The 18,682-nt window shown below is 40.3% G+C and overlaps 2 protein-coding genes across 9 annotated transcripts; one reads left to right on the forward strand and one right to left on the reverse strand.

Annotated features, from left to right (window-relative positions):
• Positions 1-57: 57 nt before the first annotated feature.
• HSDL1 (hydroxysteroid dehydrogenase like 1) lies at positions 58-14,036 on the reverse strand. 5 transcript variants are annotated; one of them, XM_053953057.1, is made up of 5 exons: positions 13,959-14,036; positions 4,378-4,610; positions 3,315-3,760; positions 1,228-1,455; positions 58-340 (listed from the first exon to the last, which is right to left on the reverse strand). In XM_053953057.1, the coding sequence occupies exons 1-5, from the start codon at positions 13,994-13,996 to the stop codon at positions 239-241; spliced, it is 1,047 nt and encodes a 348-aa protein (XP_053809032.1). In that variant the 5' UTR covers positions 13,997-14,036; the 3' UTR covers positions 58-238. The 5 variants fall into 5 exon arrangements, with proteins under 5 accessions (XP_053809032.1, XP_053809034.1, XP_053809036.1 ...); XM_053953059.1 differs by lacking the exon at positions 13,959-14,036 and adding an exon at positions 5,460-5,525; XM_053953061.1 differs by lacking the exon at positions 13,959-14,036 and adding an exon at positions 5,345-5,362.
• On the forward strand, positions 5,571-17,476 carry DNAAF1 (dynein axonemal assembly factor 1). Of its 4 annotated transcripts, none has more exons than XM_053953051.1 (12): positions 5,571-5,851; positions 6,983-7,118; positions 7,943-8,034; positions 8,880-9,101; positions 9,831-9,997; positions 10,250-10,371; positions 10,940-11,124; positions 11,595-11,852; positions 12,458-12,570; positions 15,234-15,296; positions 16,415-16,766; positions 17,050-17,476. In XM_053953051.1, the coding sequence occupies exons 1-12, from the start codon at positions 5,713-5,715 to the stop codon at positions 17,145-17,147; spliced, it is 1,947 nt and encodes a 648-aa protein (XP_053809026.1). In that variant the 5' UTR covers positions 5,571-5,712; the 3' UTR covers positions 17,148-17,476. The 4 variants fall into 4 exon arrangements, with proteins under 4 accessions (XP_053809026.1, XP_053809027.1, XP_053809028.1 ...); XM_053953052.1 differs by having other exon boundaries at positions 16,418-16,766; XM_053953053.1 differs by lacking the exon at positions 11,595-11,852.
• The last annotated feature ends 1,206 nt before the right edge of the window (positions 17,477-18,682 follow it).

Consider the following 18,682-nt stretch of genomic DNA (forward strand, 5'->3'; position numbering starts at 1 on the left):
ATTATCTCAATGAGAAAGTGAATAGAGATTAACATCAAGAACATCAGCACTCTGTCATAAAGGAAAACAGCAGAGGAGGCATTTAATACAAGGATACAGAGAGGATCCAGACTTCTGTTGTCTAGTTTACGTAGCTTCCTTAACAAGGTATGGATAAGTTACAGTAAGTCCTCCAAGGTTCATTAAACATTTTTGCAGCACTCTGATGAGAATTGTCTCGTGGGACATCGACCTACTCCTATTTCGCTTTGGCTGCCAAAGCTTGCTTGCGTATAATTCTGCTCAAATACAGCGCAAACCATGCCCACATCCACTCAGGCAGGCACTCGCCCAGCGTCAACTGTGGAAAGGCACGGGGAGACAAGAAAACAGAAAAAAATTACAGAAAGGGACAAATTAAGATACATTCCATTAAAATAAACAGTTTCTCAAATCACTACTAAAGCAAGGCAAAAAGTTCTTGAATATCATCACCCAAGCCTTAAATTCAACCCCTTGAAGCACACATATTCAGTTGTTTCGGATGTAGCGCCCACAGCTGAACAGTTAGGTTCTGCAAATAAATACTGAATCCTGATTTGATTAAGTTCACAACAGCAATTCTGTCCACTTCCATTAATTGCCACATTTTGCCAGAATGCATCCTGTCTCTTTTATTCCTTTTGGACTAATCCCTACTTTTTCATTTCCATCTAGTCAACCCAATGCTATTAAGGAAGCCACTAGGAAGGACACACGAGATGTGACCAATGTGCATAAAACAGTCTGCCCCAAAAATCAAAACCCTAACAAATGGAGGAAAATACAGGTCTTTTCCTGCTATTTTTCCATCCTCCCTACCCACTCTTCCCCAAAGCACAAATACGCTCAATATATTAAGACTGAAAAAAGCCATTTCTGTTTACAGAAGACAGTGAAACACTTGTCCAGTCAGTAACACCCCAAGAGAAATGAGATACTCTGCTTTTCAGTAAAAAGTTGTCTCTTTCCCATTTCTGCTGTGCATTTCAAGGGAGAATTGGATTCACTCTCTGATCTTAAAAATAAGCATGCTCAACCATAAGTTTATAAAGCAGAACTAGTGAGAAAATATGGCACAATGCCTTAAAGTGTACAATATATATTACACTTTTTCATAATGAGCAACTTTCATTCAGACTCCTAAGAAAGTAAACAGCTGATTTACTTCTACTGACAAAAATGAAATAGTTTCATTAATTTCATTACCTGTATTGCATGCTTCCAGCAACCAGTGGTCCTTATGGATAACCCAAGAGTAGAAACAGCATGACTTACATATTCTTCAGCAGTAGGAAAAAAGATCGATCTCTTTGATATAGTGCTGCTGAATGCTAACATTTTTGTAGTAATGAGAAATGGTGTTAGACTCTGAACAAAAATTCCTTTAGAGGCATACTCATAATGTAGTGCTCTACTGAAATAGTCCAAGTAGCTCTAGAAAAACAAAAGCAGAAAGACATTTTTTTTTCTTTTTTTTTAAACAATGAAATCTCAGGGCCAAGTTTTATTAAAATTACAGAAAAGTTTTAACATATTTTATGCACCAGCTCAATATTAACAAATAGTATAAAAATAAGATTTTCTGAAGTGTTATCAACATTTCTCTGTGTTGTTAATTGCTATAAAGCTGCCACGGTACAGTAACTTGCAGGACAAAGTGACTGCTTATCACAATCTGACAATTTCTGCTTAAAAATAATACAAAAACATTTATTTCATCTAAAACAAACGCCTTATCTGGTCTGGAGGCATTGCAAGAACACTCTACAGACAGTTCTACCTACTACTGTCAGAAGAAAAAAATAAAGGCCCATTCTTTAATACCTTTACAGGTGAATTTTGCATTCAGCTGTCTTCTCCAGGAGCCAGGTTAGTTATTTCCTGGGACGCTCTTAGGCAAAAAGATTCGTTAATGTTTATCTGCATTACCTCCTTTAGCTCATTTTACTTTGACAGAACAAGAAAAGCACAAGGCTGATAACTGGGACTGCTGGAATCAGACTGAAACATGAGCCTGGCTCAGTCTTATCAGGACAGCAACTCTGATGCCTTCCCTGCTGAAGCTACTGCTGTGCCACACAGGCAGTTCTCCCTGAGAAAGAGCATTTTAGACTCAGCTTGTGAGCAGATATATTGCTTCTTCCAACTAGCCTTGCAAAAGGTTTTCCCAACAGTTTGTTGGGAAAGCATCTCGTACAAATTCTCTTACAGCTGCTTTAGGAAAATTAAAGCAACCACTTCAAGCATTATTAATTGTTACTACACAAAGAGGCTTAGGATGTTACAGCAGCTTGCTCTCACTTAGGTGTTCTGAGGCCAGGCTTAAAGCTGGATTGCTCATCTAGCATTTGGATTATCTCAGTTAAATCAAGAAACTTTGGTACATTTGTGATTCTTCTTTCTCATTCAAGCCTTCTAATTGTTTTAATTCAGAGTGCAGCTCTACAAACACTTAGCCTAACCAAAGGGGCAGATACTCTGCACAGAAACAGTAACTGTAAGCCAGTTGCCACACTGAAGGAAGTCTGCAAGGAGTTTTACACCTTGGGGTAGTAAGAGCTGGTTTTGCTCCAGGCCAAAGGAAATAAAAGAGCTATGTCAGGAGCAAGGCTACAACAGAAGGCAGCCATGGACAGCTGGGAGCAATAACCCCTTGTGTTCAGACATTGGATCTAGGTGAGACCCTTCCACTGCTCCTGTGGATTCAGCAGCACGTCATGCAGTGCAAATCCACCACAAGCATTCATTCCTCCAGCACCACCCAGCTGCCCAGTCCTATTCATTACTGCTTGGATCTCTTAAGGAAGGACAATTATGGGGGACTTCCTTTCACTTGTCCCCAAATATGCCACAACACTCCTTGGTATTACATGAAGCAGTAGCTTGATTTGGCCACACTCCATGTCACAGTGGTGGCTTGAGCATAAGTATAGCCCTTTTTGCTACCAAATACTGGTATGCAAGAGACTTGAGACATGTGCACAGTCCAGCTGAAGGAGAGATGAAATTTGTGATCCTTTCAATGGCGCCCACAGAACTGCCTCTCTGCTTTGTACATCTGAGAAAGGCAGCATTTCTCCTAGAATGACTGTTATGCCACACTTCACACAAAATCCAGAAGCACTGACTTTGGTTCAAAGCCCAGCACTGGTGAGGATGAAGAGTTTACTGCATAATACATGTATCATTCACCTCCAAAATTTAAACAAATCCCTAGAAAACATTCAAGTATTTTGACATCCTTGCTGAATGTGTTTCCAGTGCATGCCATTTAACACTACAGCCCAACTTACTTTAGAGGCTCCATAGACTGTCGACATCGGTGTTGGCTGACAACAGAAAACTGAAGAAAGATTCACAATTGCCCCTTTCTTCTTCTTCACCATGCCTGGCAGCACAATATGTGTCATCATGGTAGCAGAAGCAATATTTACATGGATCAAGTCCCATAGCATATCCTCAGACAGATTAGTAAAATAGTCTGTGTAGGCATAATATATTCCTACATTATTCACCAAAATCCCAATTTCTCTGTCTTTCAGAGCATCCTTAATGGCCGGGTAAAGCTCACGCCCCTTGCTGAAATCAGCTACTATGAACTCTGTTTCCACTTTATAGGTTTCAGATATGCTCCTGGATACAGCCTCCAGCTTCTCTTTGTTTCGGCTGACTAAGATGATGTTGACACCATGCTTTGCCAGCTCCTCAGCATAAGCCTTCCCAATACCATCTGTGCTACCTGCAAGTGAAACAGCAATGGAACACACAAGTGAAAAACAGAGCAACACTAGCCTTCTATTTTGACAGTTCTTTCAATTATAGCTTTATTCCTTTTTCTGAGATCAGATATGGCACTAAATATATTGAATTCAAAGACACAACAGTAAAGACAACACTGTCAACCACCTTCTGCAATTTCCGTCATAAAAGTTTTATATTTTCTATGACAACAAGAGAGCTCAAAGGAGAACCTTAATGAAAGGCAGGGATGTCAGGGGTACAGGGATGCTGAAGAACTAGGACACATATGAACATCCCATAGCAAAAAGAGGATCTTGTCTACATCTCTGTCTACACTTGCAGGTGATCAAGAGGTACCTTGCAAATTTGGGCAAGAATTGCTGTGATTCTTTCTCAGCAGTCAGTCAACTCACTTAGCTTGCCCATCTCCTGAGGAATTAATTTATAATGGCAATGAATAACAGCCACTGCTCAGGCAGATTAACCTGCAACCAGAGACAATACAGGCTCCAGCCTGTGATACAAAGCTCACCCAGCGCCACAAGCCACCAAGTTTCACAGTACTGGCACAGTATGTTACATAAACACAAGGAAATTCACCTCTTCATCTCTTACCCGTGACCACAGCCCACTTCCCGTACTTCTTGACGAGATCAATCTCCCCAGTCAGCTTTGGGATCACGTGCAGCCTGAGCGCGCTGTAAGTGCCCAACGCCAGAGACACACACTTTCTGACTGTGTACCAAGCTCCAACAATAGCCAGCGCTTCTACATAGAAACTGCAGGAGCGACTGATTTCTCTGTACAAGAGGGAGAATCGATCCACTGCAGCCATGGTGATCACAAGCCTTAAAAAAAAAAGACACATGCAATTACAATTGCCTCTTGGGTCATGTAAACTCTTCAGACTGTATAAGACCTTTGAGATGCAGCATTTTACAGTCTGAGCACTATTTTTATGCAGAAAACCCACAAGTCAGTGTGCTAAAATTTGTGTGCCACCTACCATCAACCTCACTGGTTTAGATACTGTTTAAGCCCTTTTCCTAGGGTTGAGCTATTAATCAGTTACACTGCAACAACAATGATCAACGATTCTGTAAATAAAACAATTAAAGCAGAAGCTGAACAGGTGAAAACCAATGTTGGAAGATGAAAAAGTACTGCAAGAGAGGCAAGGATAACCAGCACGCGAGACATGAGAAACAAAGAAACAACGAGCTCTTTCAAGGACAAAAAGCTACATGAGAGACAAAGCAGACTCAGAGACAGCACGGCAATTACCAGGGCAGTCAAAAGCACCGCATCTGCCACTGTCCTTGAACCACGGCACGGTGCAGCACATCAGGCACACCGCGCTTGCTTTGCCTCACACGACTTTTACTAGTTGAAATGTTTTTTAAACAAGTAAAAATCCGTCCACACGGCTTTTACTAGTTAAAACGTTTTTTAAGCCAGCACAAATCCGTTCTCCCCTCGGCAAGACCCGCTGTGCCGCCCGGCACCGCCACACCCCGCCCGCCCCTCGCCCAGGGCGGGACAGAGAGCTCCGGGCGCGCCCTCCCCGCACAGCCCCAGCTACCTCGGCCCAGCGCCTGGCCCCTCGCCCAGCCCTGGCCCGGCCCGGCCCCGTCCCGTCCCGTCCCGTCCCGTCCCGTCCCCACCCCCGGCGCGGCCCTGACCCGCCGGCACCTCACCCGCGAGGCCGGGCCGGGCCGGGCCCTCCGCCCGCCGCGCTGCCCGCGCCCGCCGCCGCCTGCGCCGCGCGGGGCCGCCGGGAGCGGCCGCGGGGCCTTGTGGGGCTGCGCGCGGCGTCGCCATGGCCACGGCTGAGGCGGCGGCCGGAGCTCGGGCTCCGCTCCGTCCCTCGCCTGCCGCCAACTAAAGCCTGCGGACATTTTGTCTGAAAAAGGCAGAGCGTAAATCCCACACCGGCTCGGGGGTGTTAGAATGCAGGCGGCGCCCGCTGGACACCCGGACAGCGGCCGCAGAGGGGAGGTCACGGCGCCTGAGGCGTCGGAGGCGCCGGTGGGCGACGCCGGGAGCGGAGGTGCCCACACGGAGCGTGAGGGCAGCGCTGTGAGCACAGGTGAGCCCCTCCGGCTCGCTCGCCAGCACACAAAACCTGCACATCACGGCTGTTCGCACTCATCTGGATGCAAATACGAGTGTGTACTTTCTGCCAGCAGTCACTGGAAATCCTGACATAACTGACGCATACTCAATTGCTGTCTTCCTGTGGTCTTTTTTTCCTTTCCCATTTCTTTACTTTCCTGTTGCCGCAGAAGTATTTCTTTCAGTGTTGCAATCACACAGCCAACCTGACCTCTAAATCACGAGAGTCACAGGATGGTTTAGGGTCCACAGCGGGTCATCGGTCCAAGCTCCCTGCTCAAGCGGGGCCATCCCAGAGCACAGGGCACAGGATTGTGTCCGGATGGCTCTGGAACATCCCCAGTGAGGGACACTTCACGCCCTCTCCGGGCAAACAGTTCCAATGCACGGCCACCCGCACAGTAAAGTTCTTCCCCATGTTCAGGTGGAACTTCTGTGCATCAGTTTCAGTCCATTGCCTCTTGTGTTACTATGTCCGATTATTGTGTTTTAATTACAGTCATATTTAAGTAAGCTGGTACTGTCATCTTGTTTGCACTTTAAATGTATGAACTACAAGTGCAAGTAGAAGGTTCAGGGCAAGTATCTGAAGAGACAAATACTGAAAGTATCAATTAATCAAAGCAATTAATCAAAGGCAGTGTAAAGACACCTTCCAAGGAGTGCAAAAGGGTAAATTTGTAGAAGAGCTGGACTATCAGTGTCTGGGGTGACTGATACACCATTGCTGAAGTCTCTTTACAGTAATCTCAAGTTGGTGTTAATTAAATGTAATACATATTAAATGTCTAACACGGTAAGAACATTAGTGTCAGTACTTTATTGTGACTGCACTTTATAAGAATACTAAGAATAATGGGTACTCTCTGACTTCCAGATATTAAAAAAAATTAAATATGCAGATTTCAATTGCTACTATTTGTTTTATGATGCTGTGTAAAAAAAGTTAAGTTTCATTAAAAATCTCAGCAGAAATCTTGGTTAAAACACTTTTCTTGAAATTCATATTCAAGTGCTCTTCAATACTTCTCTGAAGTAATTGGCAACATGACACATTTTCCCCACCCTTGCTGTTAAATTGCAACTCATTTTCTTATTTAAAAAGCTGTTAAAACTCAAGAGAAAGAAGTCAACTGTACGTCCAGTGCAGATCCACAGAATGAACAAAAATCAGGTATTGATCAGAAGTCTGGAACCAGCTCATCCAGTCAAAGGACAGAAGCAAAGAGAGGCTCTGTAAGGTAATATTGTTTGTGGATGTGTTGGCATCATCAGGAGTTCTGCTATTCTGTGTGTTCATCTCAGTTCTGGAGAACAATTTTGAAGATGAACTTGAGAATAATGGATAAATCAGGTATTAGTGCTATTTCCAGCATCTGGACAGATGTTTGGGTTTTATGGCCACTGTAGCAAACTACATTCTGATTACATGATGAAGTCATTTAATGGATCTGGAGAAAATTGTGCAAACTCCCGTGGAAGTCATGTGCCAGTAGATGTAACCATTTCTCTGCATCAGTTCAGAGAAAGCATTCTGTTAACTCCTAGTGGCATTCCCAGCCAACCAACAGCTGTATATAAAAACTTTCTTGAGTGCTATTTTGGAGTCAGCATGTCAATAAAATGTTGGGTGATTACTCTTGATTTTCCTAGCCTGAGAAAAATGTTGCATTTTGGCTCTGCCACCAAAGGTCCTGTACCAAAGCAATGAGGAACAGGGGAAAGAATTGGAGAGGAAGCTAACATTGGAACCAGAAGCTAACATAAAATCATACTGCCCTTTTCCAAGAAGATGGACTCTCTAATTCCCTGCCTGTTTTCCTGTGAACCCTTTTTTAGCAGAAGGGCCTGGTAACTCACTTCAAAGGTAGAAATGAAAAGCCACACTAAAAAAACCCAGCACTTTTTTTTTTTTAAATTTGGAATATAATTTTGAAAGCTGTAGCTGTTTCTCTTGCATGAAAGAATTGTTGTGTTGCAATGGAATCTGTAAGGAAACCAAAGATCTCAGAATGTGCACTGAAATTAATTTTTTATTTTGCTTCTGCTTCCTGTACTATTTTAGGATGACAAAAAAGATTCTGCTAGACATCTGTAAACAGCAGAAATTATACTGGACCCCACACTTAAATGATACACTGTACTTGCACTATAAAGGTAAGATGTGGACATGACTGCCTAGCTTGATCAATCTAAGTAGCATTTTAGCAGAGAATCTACTTCTTGGCTCACTGAAGTAAGGTATCTAGTAATTCTTCTAAATGAGAAGCACAATTTTATGTAATACTGGATTGGGGAATCAAAATGAGTCAATATGAAGGTGGAAAAGTAAACTGTACATCTAACTCATTTTGTGGAGCCATCCGAAGGATCAGTAGGAATCAAGGGACATATTTTTGGTTTCTTTTACTGAAACAGAAGCCTCTGAGATATGTAAATTAAAATACTGGCCTGGGTTGCTCTGAGAGAAAAACATATGTATTTTTCCTTAAATTGTTTGTATAAAGAGCTTTTTCCAGCTTTTGGAACTTTTTTACTGCCAAGTAGAAATGGTCAAGAGGAAAATAAACAGTAAATACTTGCTGCATGTTTGCAAACAGTACTGGAAAAAAAAAAAAAAAAAAGCTAGAATGAACATTATTCATCCTCTGGTGAACTCTGAGTAGGTTTTTGCATGATGCAGTTACCTGGCCCAAGTTAGCCTAAGAATTCCCCCAAACAAATAGGATATGCTACCTTCTACATTCAGCCTTGGTTTTTTGCTGTTTATTATTGAGCATCTAAAGGGCTGCTGAGATACAGACCAGAATAGGTACCAACCTGGTTTTGCCCTTTATGGGCCAGAAACAGTGCCATGAATTCAGTGGAAATATTGCAGTAACTTCAGCACCAGTGTTCTCTCAGGCTGTTTCGGCAGCTCTGGTTTAATGGAATTTTCTCATCCAAAGAGCCATTTTCAGCCAATGCCATTTCATTTTAAAACATCTTTTTTTTCTCTGTAGGATTTGACCGACTGGAGAATCTTGGAGAATATACTGGACTGAAGTGTTTGTGGCTGCAATGCAATGGCTTAAGAAAAATTGAGAATTTGGAGGCTCAAACAGAGTTGCGTTGCCTCTACTTGCAACTCAATTTAATAGAGAAAATTGAAAACCTTGAACCCTTACAAAAGCTGGATTCCCTCAATATCAGTAACAACTACATTAGGACCATTGAGAATCTCTGTAAGAACTTTTTCTGCAACAGGTTTTAGCCTCTGGCAAGCCCATATTTCCTAAGCTCTGACTAAGCTTTTGTTAGTGGCACTAGTTTCAAGAGATTTTTTAATTTGCATTAGAATTTTGCACAATATCTATAACAAAGCCTACAAGGCTTCTGTGGGAGAATAAAACCTATGTTGAGAAACAGAAAATACACAGAAATTACTTTCACATGGATACCTAGGATAATTAAGTTGTTTTTCCTCACTTCTTAATACTATCTTGGTATTTATCTGTGTTGCAGTCAAGCTGACAATCCAGTTTTCACCATTTACTTTACAGTTAAGATGTGCTTTGGCAGTTGCAGACACAATTACCAAATCTTTTATATCTGCTAAAAGATTGATTCTGTCTTCAGCAGAAAATAAAAAACTATTTCTGTACATTACTATTTGCATACATTGGAGAATATTGTAACACAAGCTCTTACTTTTGTGTAACTGATTCATTTGAAATGAGAATTAAAAATAACTACCATCCTAAAACTAAGCACCTATTTTTCCCTGGAGTGAAAAAAGCAGCTTTGGAGGCCTAGCCAAAAAGTATATATAGCAGATTAACAACTTCAGAAAAAAAGCTCCAAATTCAGTATAAACTATTAGTTTGACAATGCAGTTTTTTACCTGCTCAAAAAACCCTCTGTGAATTGACAACTCTTACCTTTCCTTTCATTGTACTGTTCTTGTCTGGCAGCTTGTCTGAAAGTCCTGCAGACTCTGCAGATCGCTCACAATAAGTTACGAACAGTGGAAGACATCCAGCACTTGCAGGAATGCCCAAGTATTTCTGTTCTTGATCTTTCCCACAACAATCTAAGTGATCCGAGTATTGTAGCTATTCTGGAGACCATGCCCAATCTGGTAAGCCAAAAATAGCTTACCAGTCTGGTAAGCCAAAAATTGTATTGTGTGTGAGTGAACCCCATCAAGTGGCTTTGTTGAGTACTCCAGTGCACAGTAGGTATCAGTCTAAAAGAAACATTATTAAACGTTATTTTGTTTCTTGTAGATCACCTGTAACACCTTGGATGTTTTATTCATTTCTTGCTTTTGAAATGACAGGCTGGGGTTTTTGCTACTCAAGCTTAAAAATTGTTTCCCTTGTTTCTCTAGCATGTGCTGAATTTGATGGGAAATGAGGTGATAAAGAAAATTGCTAACTATAGAAAAACACTCACTGTTCGACTAAAACAGCTGACATATCTGGATGACAGACCAGTTTTCCCAAAGGATAGGTAAGAAACACAGCCATCTTCTTTACACAGCAATAAGAATCAAGTGCTAACAATCACTCATCCATTTTTTTGTCAATACTGTCATGGAAGGAAGATTGACCAGAGTAATTTATTGAAGGTGGATGACTGAGGAGAAGAGTTGTGTACTACAGTGTTCTAAATCTAGCATACCTAGAAAAAAAACAATATATTTTTTTCACAAAATAATTCTTGAACAGAATTGTCTCACACCATGTCTGTAGATCAGAGGCAGATCCTGATTCCAACAGAAACTGAGCAGGTATCTGGAACAGCTGAGCCAAGATCAGACCAATCTCTGGTGGTGTAATCACCAATCAGCATTTGGATATTTCTATTTCTTTTGTGAGATGAACACATTTAAACACATCTTTTGTGAGATAAACAGCATCCCTGTTGCATAAGGGATTGTCACTGCTATCTGCTTTTTTCTCTTGCAGCTGTGCATTCTCTTGCATTTTGTGCTGTTGCAAACTCTTTTAAATTTCTCTTTCATTGCAAAGGTGGACTTTTATAGCTGTACTACAGTGAGCTTTTGTATTTTCATTAGAGCCTGTGCAGAAGCCTGGGCTGTTGGAGGGCTTGAAGCTGAGAAAGCAGAAAGGGAAAAATGGGAAACCAGAGAGAGAAAAAAAATCCAAGATAGCATTGATGCGTTAGCAGCAATTAGGCAAAGAGCACAGGAAAAGAGGAGACAAAAGTGCATGGAAGGAGTTGCAACAGATACCCAAGAAGGTTTGTTTACTGTTTTGGAAGATGTCTGTGACCACTTCAGTTTGAATGTGCAGAGGAGTCTTTATCTGATACATCTTTGGATTAACTAACAACTAAAAGCTTTTTTTCAAGTAAGTGGATTGCACAAAGGAGAGGGTAAACAGTACTTGTTGCTGATCCATTGAAATCCTCAAGGATGTATTTAAATATGTAGCCACTTGTGACCCTTTTCAAAGTATTAGAAATACAAAACATTTATTATTTAAACATTTTCTCTAGGTGATTTTTTTTCTGGGCAACTTATGTTTGCTGGGGAGTTGAGATGGGAAAACTGCATTGGTGCAGTCTTGGGAGGACTAGTCATTCATGGATAGCTGCTCAAAGTAGGAGCTTTTGATGCATATTCTAGCCCGTTGTAGTAGTGTTTGGAAATTTAAAATGAGCAGTGGTAGATTAGCTCAGCAATTTTAATGAAATTATTTCTTCTGTAGGAGCACCTGCAAATTCAAAAGATGGTGATGGAAATTCTAATACATCAGAAACTTCAAATAGATCAGAAGAAGAAGCTCAAGAAAAGGCTGAGAAATTTAAAAATGAGGGTTTTGATGTTTGTGATGAAGTGGTAACACTTCTACCAAATGGAGGAGATAGCAGAGATTTCACATCTGGAAATATACCTGATGAAGTTCAAGAGGATGCACAGGAACCAGACTCTTACAAATGTGCAAATTTCAACAAGGAGGCAGATGGTAACGTACACAGTGAAGAGCCAAACCAAACTGAGCATGCAGAGGTGATGAGCCAACCTCTGCCTTAGTGGAGCACTGCCTCTGCTGTGGCTCAAAGCCAACTAATTCATACATAAAAACATTCCATGAGATTTCCAGTGACTAGGTGAAATCAAGCAATACTGGATAAAATATTCATTAAATACAATAAATAATAAATTTCTGAAGGCTTAACCTGCAACTTCTGCAGCTTAAAGGTGGAACTCCACCTCTCAAACATGCCAGGTTTAGTGAAAGGCCAGGAGAGTTCACAAACTTCCCTTGCTCCCACATAAACTGGGCAGTCTGTCTGCCAACAGAGGCTGGTCATCACTCTAGAGATGGTTTTGTACCTTCACACATGGAGAATTGCTTTTATAGATTTGTGGAACACATTACTGCAAAATGCAAATATTAATTTATACAAAGAAGAGAGACCCAGAAAAGAATAGAGAAAAAAAGCATTGGATTGAGTTGTGAATTCTGCAGTGGTGGTCAGTCCTCAGCAGTCTGGTTCTGCAGTGCTTGCAATGTAGACATTTTTTATTCAGCTAGTTCTGTGCAACTGACTATTGATTATTCTGTAGATCTACCAGGACAGGAGGCTGCTACTGACCAGGCCATGCTTCCTGAGAGGGAGGAGGAATATGCTGAAATTGAACAGTTCAAATTGGAGACACTGGCAGCACTTTCTCTTGATGTATGTATTGGATTCAGACTTTGAGAAGTTCACATGTGTGTGTGGTCCTCCCAAGTTAATTCTTGTAACATTCTGGCTAATAAAACTGTATGGACAGGTTTTAAAGAAAGGTCTACTGTTAGGAAAAATAAAAAGAAAGAAAGAAAGAAAGAAAAACCCAAAAAGTAAAACTGCAGGGGTATTCTCTCCATTGGAGCATTTATGAAGAATGCTTCCAAAGTTCATTTTGTCCTTACATTTTTTATCCTATAAATCCTTTTTTCCTGTAAATCACCTAAAGTTGACCTTCTATCTTTGTGATTTCTGTGGAGAAGCTAATGAGGCTCTCATTTAAAAACAGAAATTACAGTAAAAAGAATCCAGTAGACACATTTGTCCTCTTAATCGAAACTCAAATGAAATACACAGTTGAAAATGTGAACTATTGCAGAAAAGCATAGGGAAGAAATAGCACCCCCATCATTGTAAATGTTACCCAGCAGTATTAGATACTATACATTAATTCTCAAAATAGAACTCTGATGTCTGTTTCCAGGAAGAGCAGAATGTACATTATTCAGATATATAAGAAGTGATTTACATTTGTAGTATGGTCTTCTGTTATCTAAAATGTCTATCTGATGCAACATTTAAACATGTTTACCACATTTAACCATGAGGAGGACATAGATACCACTGAAAAATACAACCTCACTTCAAAGGAGAATTGTTCAACATGTTCTAATTAGGACACTGCTGATAAACTGACAGTGTGAGACTATGATATAATCAGCAATAAAAGTTTCTGAGCTTATGCCTTCCCAGAGCACTTAATACACTCTGTGATACCCAGTACTGCCATTGTTAACTACTGGCAGAAAAGCCTCATATCTCTGCCATGCTCTTAATTTCCCAGGCAAAAATTCCATGATGTTATTGAAGGGCTCAGCCCACTGCTTCACTAGAGGGTTTGCTGTCTCCTCCTCCTGTTTAGGTGGTTTTAATCATAGGTTCAAAAAAGGTGGTTGAGAGAATGGGCAGCAGTTAAAGTATGCACAATACTATTCTTGAAAGTAGATCTTGCAGTGTCTGAAGTAAAGGCTTTAAATATGTAGTGACACTGTAGGTACCCACAATGTGAAAATCTTGATTCAGTGTTTGTTTTTCCCTTGATGCTCTATGGCACCAAAGGAAGATCCTGTGCACAAACTTCAAGGCAGTATAAAAGTAACTCTTAAGCAGACATCTGTGGGGTTTTAGAGATGTAAAAAGTGGGACTATTTTAATTCTACAGAAGGAAAACCAAACCCAAATCACACACTAATGCACTTTTCAGTGTTCTATGCTACTTGTTCTCCAACAACATTCGGTAATAGAAAGAGCCTCTCCCAACAGCCTCCAGTACTTACCCTATTGCAGATATTCCAAAGAATCTTAGTGCTGACATCGCAGGGAATGGCTGGGAAGGTGCCAATGGTGAGAGGCTCTGGAGCAGCACCACTGCCTTTATTCATATCCTGAGTCTCTAGATAGTCTCAGGGGGAATATAAGGGAGAAGAGTGGAGGAGGATTTGTAATGGATGGTTATGACATCCCTGTCATGCCGAAACAAGCTCCTGTTGCTGCACATGCCTTGGCACTGTGGGAACCACATTCCCACATACCTAAACTGAGTTAACTCATAGTTAATCTGCAAATGCACCTGAAATTACTGAAACAAGACTAAGAGCTATTTCATCTCCCTATTGACATCAAACTCCACATTACTCTCAGATCTTAATTTGTACATTTTTAATGCAATTTTTATAAAACTCTGTGATTTCAGGACATGCTGCATTAGCTGCAACCATATCAGGAAGGAGAACTTTCCTTTCTTGACTTTAATTGTGTAATAATCTTCACCACAAAAGACAGTAGAGATGTTCCTGATGCTACCATGCCAAGCAGCCTGCTATAAAGTCATTAAGTGCAAAAAATATCTAAAAACAAAAGGAGATGCTTATCCCAGTATTGACCTACAGAAAAAAAAATGGCAAAAAGGTATTAGTTTCTACCTGTGATTTTGCATTCCCACCTGCGTTTCCTTTCATCTCAGCAAATGATAGGTGTCTGAGATAATATTTTCTAGTGAAAAGCTGAAATTATCAGACCTGTCTGAAGAAAAACAGTTCTCAGCAAGTTTGCAGTTCTGTGTCTTAATTATGAAACATTCACAGTAAAACATTGGTTTATTAGGTGTATTTAGGTTAACAGAGTTTACTTGATATGCAGTTTCAGGAAGACTGCAGGTCTGGATTTGGCCTTACTCATAGAGATGGATTGCAGTTGTGATTAAGTCTATTGAATAGACAGGAAACAGCTAAGAGAATAAACCATGTTTGCTTTTAAAATTCTTTATCCTGTTTTCCTTCATAATCATACAGCATAGTAAAATACAGCATTCAGTCTGACACTGGGGCTATTGCTTTCCCATTTGCTATTTCTGGAGACATGAATTTTCTCTTTCCCACATGTGCTTAACAGCAAACTGTGCCTGTGAGGGGATGGCAGAGGGGTCCTGCTGGCTGTGGCCTCACACCCTGATGAGCACTGCTTTAAAGAAGTTGTCCAATGAGCCAGAGATGTCATTTTCCATAGGTTACAGTAGCTCTTCCCACTGATTATTGATCTGTGATTGTTTTCAGGAACTGCCTGATTTAGAAGATGTAAGTGAGTTTGCCCCAGAAGAGGAAATCTTTGTTCAAAAGGTAACATTTTCATTCATTCCAGTAATGAAACTTCCCTAAATACATTTACAAAGGTTTTGCAAATTGAGGATAATCTAAGTTGTGAAATGCTCGTTTGGAAGATGCAATCACTTATGAATTTACAAACTAAAATGGATGGTTTCAGCAGTTCATATCTACATGTAAATCTTCCTTTGTTTAAATCTGATTTTTTAATATTCTTGTCTAGCAAAAATAGAATAAAAACTTATGATCAGTAATGCAACAGTTACACAAGTTTAATTTCTTAATAGGATGTAGTGTTATACTAAAGATTATACTGTGCCAGTATTAATATGGTGCAAATTGCCTGTTGATGTATAAAATCTGACTTTTCAACTCACTGAAATCACAGAGAAATTGAAATTCCTCCTCTCTACTGCAGGCCAGTCCTTGTCCACCTTAGAGTTTTGCTTTGCTCAGACTAATCTTTTAGGCACAAGCCTGTAAGAAGAAATAGAAGACAAAAAAAAAAAAGAAGACAACAAAGTTTAAAAGCACAGTTTTGATTTTCATGCTTATCATCGAATCATACTGGCCTTGCTGGAGACAGAAATTGGTACAGTACATGCTCTTACAAGTCTTTCCAAGATAATGCCAACTGTTCCTACAGTCAGCATAAGGCATGGAATTGATTTGCCCTTTGATCACAGACCCATAACAGGGTTGCAAAATGTCTTGGCCAACAAAGCCACCAATTAAAAAAAAAAAAATTAAAGGAAGGCAAGGAAGGAGGATTAGGGAAGGAAAATGTGTTAGCAGCTGTCCTGCTCCAAAGGCTGCTCAGTTCTCAGCTGAAGCAAATGAAGCTGATGGTCACATTCCTCTGTTTGGAGTAAAATATTAGAACAGAGCCCACACACTGCTCTTTTTATGAACTGTTAATTAGTTTATGGTCAGTTCATTGGTGATGCCTGAGAAATTGCTAACATAAGATCATTCACAAAGCAACAGAGCTATGGGTGAAGCATATATTCTTTATATTTTATGAGAACAGCACATTAAAGCTGATAACTGTTACATGGATCCAAGAGATATTTACCTATCCTTTGGCTTTTCTATCTAAGAATAATTTTTCAATTACATTTCTACCTTTACAGCAGGACTATCGCCCAAAGATTGAAATAATTTCTGAAGTGACAAATGACAGCAATTCTGCATTAGAGGAAAACAATAAAAGCATGCTTGAGAATTCAGTAGAAGAAGTTCCAACAGCAATTTTTTCAAATGTATGTCAGAATCATAAAGAGCATAAAAAGGAGCACTTAAGACCCCTTCTCAAAAGCTTCTTTACAGAGCCTGATAATTCAGAAGGATATCTGGATATCAAAGATAAAGAGGTAGCCCCTTTGAAACCCTTGATACAAGAGGTAATCACTGACTCCAAGGATTATCTGCTGTTGTCACCAGTCTGTCATCAACCAGATGCCCCAAGCTCGTGGGAAGAGGATGGTAAGATTACAGTGACATTATTAATCACAGAGAAAACAGGGTTTGGCACAGACACACTAAGGATCTGTTCAGCTCCTGTTGAAGGTTGTTATTTACAATCACCTCTTTCTTTCATTTATGTGGGAATCCTAATAAATTTGGAATTAAACTGTTTTCTTTTTCTACAGAGAATTTCTTACTGATTTTCATTTAAATGGTTTTAAAAAATTGGGCTCTATATTTCTTCTTTCAGTATTAAAGATGAGTGCGTTTCATTTGCTCTTTGCTTTTGTGCTTTTTACAGGGAATGGCAGTGATAGAGAAGCACAGGGCCTGGCTGAGGGGGAAGGATGTCCTCATAAAGCACAGGGTGACAAGGATGATGAGAGTGGATTGGATTAATCACTTTGGAAAACCAGACCAAATCTGGAGCACAGTGTGGAAATATTCCCAAAATATTGCAATGGACCATTTGTTAAAACTGACATAACACTGTGATACCAAAACTCACTGCCCTTGGCTCCAAGCTCCTCAGGGCAGCTGCCTGGTCACTACTTTGAAAATTACTGTTTTGAGGTTAAATTTCAGTCTCGTGTTATTTGTGCCTTTGCATCTTTCTAGAAATGCCTTAGTTACATGTTTATATATCATAGTTTCATTACAGATGGAGTTTCAAGCATAATTCAGTGTGTCTGTCATTTGACTAAATAAAAATTCTATTTGTAAACATATATATTTTCATTTGCTGTTTGGTATTTTAAGTCCATACCAGTGTACATCATAGCAGATGGACTCCAATAGCAAATGGAGATTGCTTCTTGATGGGATATTTTACTGATCTAATATTCCTTGACTTTATGATTGTTTATGCCTTAAAAGATGCATAAGTAGCATCCATGCACAGAAAGTCGGGGTTTACCTTTTAGGGCATCTGTAATGAAACATACACTTATATCTGCTGCTTCTATTGTTTTTCATTGAGATGTGTCTCAGGGTGTGGATTTTGAGTACAGCCAAGTTTAGATCAATGTATTTTTTCATATTTCTATACATCCCTAATAATTTGTAATAAATAGAACTTAGCAGTTCTTTGAGGTGTGCACATTTAAAGAAATAAAATATTACTGTGGGCTTGTTGAAAAGGTGTAGTTGCTATCACCTGGGCTTAGGTGCCATCTGGTGGCAAGAGAACCAGACCTCACAGTAACACAAAATTGTGAAAGCCCTCAGAGAGGACAACACAATTGCTTGAAATTTCATTCATTTTCCACCTTGCACGAGTTAAAACATGCTGGCAAAAGCCTTGGCCTCCAGGACAGGGTGGGGGTAAGCCAAGGGTCTGTGGAGCACAGGGTTATCTGAAAACACTGGAGCTGAAATCTGCTCTTCAGAAAGCTGCAAATGCTGCCACCAGCCTGTAGGAGCTCCATCCTAAAAATGTAGCTGCTTTCTTTTCTGACAGAAAGCTGGATAAGGATTATTTTTAGGACTTTGGGTTTTGCATTTTCCAAGCTGTGTTTTGGTGTCTGTCCTGGTATCCACTTACTACACTAAAAACAAGTAAGCAGAAAGGATCACATTATGTTTGCAAACAAAAGGTTTAAAAAAATAATTCCAAGAGGAAAAAAAAAATAGGACAAATGAGGGGGGGAAAAAAGCAGCAAATAGTTTCAAGAACTGTAGATTCTTTTACTGTGATCCTGATTTTACCAGCTATATCCACCCTGAGTGGCATTTTAGTTTGAAATGTGTTTACTTGGCCACATTTTACATGGGAGGTCTCCCCAGCCCTGTGTGTTCACACAGTGACCACAACCCACCCGTGGGCCCTCACAAGGGAATCTGAATGCTTAGACGCAATCGTCACTGAGGACTTGGGAAGGAGAAAAGGGAGTAAGGGACAGATGAAAGGAGTGAGAGAAATGCCAAAGCAGGAC

The sequence above is a fragment of the Vidua chalybeata genome, chromosome 11 (assembly GCF_026979565.1).
Source record: "Vidua chalybeata isolate OUT-0048 chromosome 11, bVidCha1 merged haplotype, whole genome shotgun sequence".
NCBI classification, from domain to species: Eukaryota; Metazoa; Chordata; class Aves; order Passeriformes; family Viduidae; genus Vidua; species Vidua chalybeata.